Here is a 4,838-nt window from a genome sequence, read left to right as displayed (position 1 = left end):
CAGCACAGAACCCTGAGGCACACCGCTCATTACACTAGCCCAGTCTGAAAAGGTGCCATTTACAGATACCCTCTGGACCCGTTCCCGTAGCCAGTTCTCTATCCACGTACACACCACCTCATCTATGCCCATAGCTCTCAGCTTGTGTAGCAAGCGTTTGTGTGGTACTGTATCAAAAGCCTTTGAGAAATCCAGATATACCACATCTACCGGCTTACCTCCATCCAGTAAGCTTGTGTATAGTAGAAGACTGGCCATTTGGAACACATGTACTGTCAGGATTGGCAATTTCTGCCCACAAATTGTCAAGTCACTGCTATTTAGAGGAGCATATTACTATAATTTAGTCCCCAGCAGGCCTGCCACTATCAAAGCATGCTACTATTTTCCCTAACTTTTATTGTTTAAACCCTTAACATCTAAGGCCCCATTCACACCTGTAAATAACAAATTACTCCATGAAACTCAGCTCTAAAGGGGAGGCACAGTAAAATACAATGATTCCCATCAGGGGCTGACTGGCAACTTTTAGCCCAGGGGGCAAGTACATCCCAGAGGCCCATGGTGCAGCAACTTGGCCCCTCTCCCACTCTGCTTCTTCCCTGCATTCTCCCCGCCCGTCTGCCACTTTTGCCATCCATGTAACGGTAGTGTGAATGGTCGGGTGATGTGAGGACTCCTAGGAAGTCCATGAAAGGGGTGACTGGCTAGGTGATGGTGCTCTCCTCCCACTGGGCTCCCTACATGGTTCTGGCCTTACTCCTCTCCATGTCCACTACTTAGGCACTCTCACCCACTGTAGGCTGCCGCTGGCTGTCCATGCTTCTGGGCTGTGAGCTGTGAGAGGGAAGTGGGAGGGGCCGGACAATGTCAAAGTCAGTGTTCTATAATTTTTCTCAATCCTATACATTTTCTCGACTGTGTCACTTCCAATGGGGCCGAGTCATCCGAATCAGCTGTTTTCATGACCCCCCTTTCTTTATGACATGCACACCTGGAAGAGACCTGGTAGAGAAATTTATCGGTTGAGGAAAATTATAGAACACTGGTAGTGGAGGGATGCCTTGTCAGTGCTGTGCGCGTATACGACTGCTGGCTGATTAGATCCAGTCAGCCCGGATCGCATCGGTATGCGATCCGGGTTGGCTGGATCAGGCACTGTAGAGGGCCGCCCACTGGGGCCTTCAGAGGTCAGCCTTGAGGAGCGAGCGGCCACCGAGTACAGAGCCGCATCTGTAGCGGCTCTGTACTTTGTAAGTGGCGGCGGAGGGAGCAACTGCACCGGCGGCCGGAGGATTCTTTTAGCGGGGGCCAGTGACAGGCCCCCTGACGGCCGCGGGCAGGGGCCATTTTTAAAGGCAGCAGAGAGGCAGCCCAGTCCGCCCAGTCCGCCCCTGATTCCCATAGCTGTTAGCAGGCAGTTTGCATGTAATCACACACGCTGTGATTAATTGTGGTCAATTTCTCCTGGACACAAACAGTCTGCATCCAGATGCAGTCTTCTGTAGGTAATCGCAGCATACTGTATATATGCTATCCAGCACTTCTGGGTGTGTTGGATAGTGTTTGGGTTTTCCAACCAACAGCTACATTGCTACTGTGTTTAGTATTGATGTGGCTGACGGCAGGAGAAACTGTGGTGCTTAGTTGTAGGGCCAGGCATCCAAAATACCTGGGAGCATCATGCCACTTCCACTTGAGCTACACTTGCAGCATATGCCTATCCTAACACAGAAAACCACCAATTTTCCAGTCTATACGTTCATAACCTATTACCTTGATTATTGCAACAACCACATAGTCTATGACTAGCTAGAATTTTCACCTTCACAGCCCATGATGAATATTGCAGAAAGACTATATATGTTTTTACACATATTTATGTTTTCTCACATGACAATTTTATTCCTATCTAAAGTGAAAAAATAATTATTTTATGTGGTCATTTTGATATACACCCTGTCTTCTTTTCAGCTGTACAGAGAACAATCATGGCATGCTCCATTCCAGGCCATAATGTCACACAATTTTTTTTACTAGTTACTATTCAGTTCTGCTGTTTGAGTCTGCTTAGACTAGCTGAACAACAATTATGTTGCAGACTACAGATAAGTTTTACACCTTAAATGTGCCCAGGCTATTGGCAATAACGCATTTACATATTCTTAACAAGCAACAAAAGATCTTTACATAAACCAACCCTGACCTCTAAAGCTGCATGTACTGTGATGTATTTAATTCTGAAAGAACACAACAAATACACTAAAGTCAGGTTTCAGTCAGTTTCTAACACCTGAGAAAAATGTTGCTGTTTGCTTACATCAGAAGTTTGACATGATGCCAATATCTGCTTTCTATTGAAATCAGTTGATATTTCAGTGCTCCTCTTTTTGAATATGACTTTCTCCACAATTCCTATAGCTACAGAGAGGATAACCATAAACATGAGACGCTGGTAAAAGATCTGAACATGAAAAAACTGTGTTTGCCTTAACAGGTAAGTAAACTCTTTTATATATTTTAAGCATTCACGTTTAGCAAACTGCAGACATTCCAGTGTCACATCAGCAATATACAACCTAGGGTAATAGCACCCTAAAACAGTCCTCCAAAGTCATATGTTACACTTAGAGATACCTAATAGACTATTCAGATATTCCTCAGTCTTAATGAAATCAGACAATTGTCATCTATGGTGACCTTTTACAACTACACATTTGTGTGCACATTTTGCTGCTAGTCAGACACTGTTTTAAACTACACATCTTGAAGTAGGCAGGTATTGTTATTGCTGATATATTAGTAGATAGTCATTTGGTTATGCATTAGTAAATACAGATGCTAGTAGATTCACTTTTTAGCATTTTGTCATTTATAGCTGAATTTATGAAACAAACTCACATCTTACAGAGTTATGGTATTTACAACTTTTGCATCTCTGGCAGAATCATATAAATAATATATGTGTTTGCAAATCATCACATAGTTAATTAATAATGCACATTCAAATACGTTACCAATCATAAACCAAAATAAAATTGTAGAGCATTCTAATTCTAATAAAGCTTTCTCACTTACCCACACACTCATGTGCATTGCTTGGTGTTGCCCTTTGCCAGGGCCTGTCATAATAAAATGGCTTGCAAGCATCACATTCTGGACCAATAGTGTTATGTTGACAGTCGCACATAAGTCCCTCCTTTGTAGCAGTACAACGGGAAGCATGACCATTGCATTTACACCTTCCTCCAACCTGAAGTTCAGAAACTCCATAAAAAGCAGTCTTCCTGCGGATACCCAACTTCTTACCATGGTGTAGACGGTTAAAGACTATGCGGATATCTGTAGCAGTTACCCAATCTTGTAGAACTGGGCTGTATTCAAACCTACGGGCAGACGGGCGGCCAGCTAATGGCATGAAAGCCACAAGTCCTTTAGTGAGAGGTTTAAATCCTGTTTGGAAATCTGTACAAGTGGCTTCATGCTGCATGGGCTTTGTAATGGCACTAGTAGTAGCTTGGTCATAAACACGACGACAATGAGTAGAGTAAAATTGGAAAGGGATCCAAGTCTTTCCATGGTCCATAGATTTATAGATTGCCATAGAGTCTGGACGGGGAGAACAGAAACGTAAGCTGACATAAACAAGCTCAAATCTACGTCCCAGCGGTAGAGTTAATGTCACATTTTGTGGAAATGTTATACCACTTTCTGACCTCCAGCATGTATGAGCATCTGTGTCAGTCATATATGAAGGTGGGTAAGAAGTGTCAGGTTTTTTCTGGTCACAAAGCTGACATCGGCATGATGTCACATTTGTAGAGTCTAGAAAATAACACAGTTTTTGTGGTGATCGTCCACAAGTACTAGAGGTGATTACCTCTTGTCCAAGAGCCACATTGATAAAATCAGGGATGCAGTATTTTGGCCTTTGTTTGGCATCATAGCAAGGTCCATCTGGAGATACACGGTGAGTTGAAGCTTTGTTGGAATTACTCTCCTGTCCCTTGGGCACTGGGCACAGCAAGGAGATGATATAAAAAGGAAGAAAACCCCACAAAATTCGAGGCATGACAGAACAATCAGGATGTTGGAAACATTACCTAAAAAAAAGAATACAATATTAATTATATAATAACAACTAAGGTAAAATTTACACATTTATCATATATTCTTCACAAATAACAAAGCTATACTCTACATATACTCTACATATAGTGCTGAGTATGTCTAGAAACAGGTAGAAAAAAACTTCACATTTTATGCAGAGTTTCTTAGAATTTCTAAAAACAAATTTTAGATATATAAACGGGGAAGGGAGGTTAACAAAGTAAATAGTTTGTAACAATACTAAGTATATAAATTTATGGTAGGTCCCCTGTTAAAACCAAATTTTAGCAAAGTGTAGGAAATGAAAAAAGTGTAGCTATTGCTCATAAAACCAAGTTGAGTTTTTTTTTAAAGAGTAAACTCAAATTTCATAATGTAATCTAATGCATTGAAATAATTTTTGTTACCAACTTACACTACCTTTAATGTTTAACATTTTCTTCCATGTGCACTCTTGTTGTGACTGTGGTGGGTTTTCCCACCATCTATTGCATCCCTGCTTAATAATGAAACAGCTTTCTCACCGACTGTAGTAGCCAACAGGGATGTAGTGGTTGCTGTAAGGTTAATACTTCCAGCATCAGTAACAGTAGAGATATTGCTATCTTATTGCTCTCTGTTACCAGTCTTAGATATGCATTTCAGCATTAGTTCCAGTGAAGGAACATGGATGCTCCTGTACTGCTCGTAGGGCCATTTATTTCTTAAAGGATTCCCTAAAGTGGACC

The 4,838-nt window shown here is 41.7% G+C and overlaps 1 protein-coding gene across 2 annotated transcripts in view; it reads right to left on the bottom strand.

Moving 5' to 3' along the window:
* The window catches only part of LOC108785343 (netrin-1-like), a 91,793-nt gene that overhangs the window by 19,721 nt on the left and 67,234 nt on the right, over positions 1-4,838 (bottom strand). For both annotated transcript variants that reach the window (XM_018554395.1, XM_018554396.1), the window contains one exon: positions 3,079-4,103. In XM_018554395.1, the coding sequence (XP_018409897.1) occupies positions 3,079-4,072 (994 nt within the window). In that variant the 5' untranslated portion in view covers positions 4,073-4,103. The remainder of the gene's footprint in view (positions 1-3,078; positions 4,104-4,838) is intronic.

Source organism: Nanorana parkeri, unplaced genomic scaffold, assembly GCF_000935625.1.
Source record: "Nanorana parkeri isolate BGI_ZX_2015 unplaced genomic scaffold, ASM93562v1 scaffold156, whole genome shotgun sequence".
NCBI classification, from domain to species: Eukaryota; Metazoa; Chordata; class Amphibia; order Anura; family Dicroglossidae; genus Nanorana; species Nanorana parkeri.
This window is presented reverse-complemented; position numbering and strand designations above follow the sequence as displayed.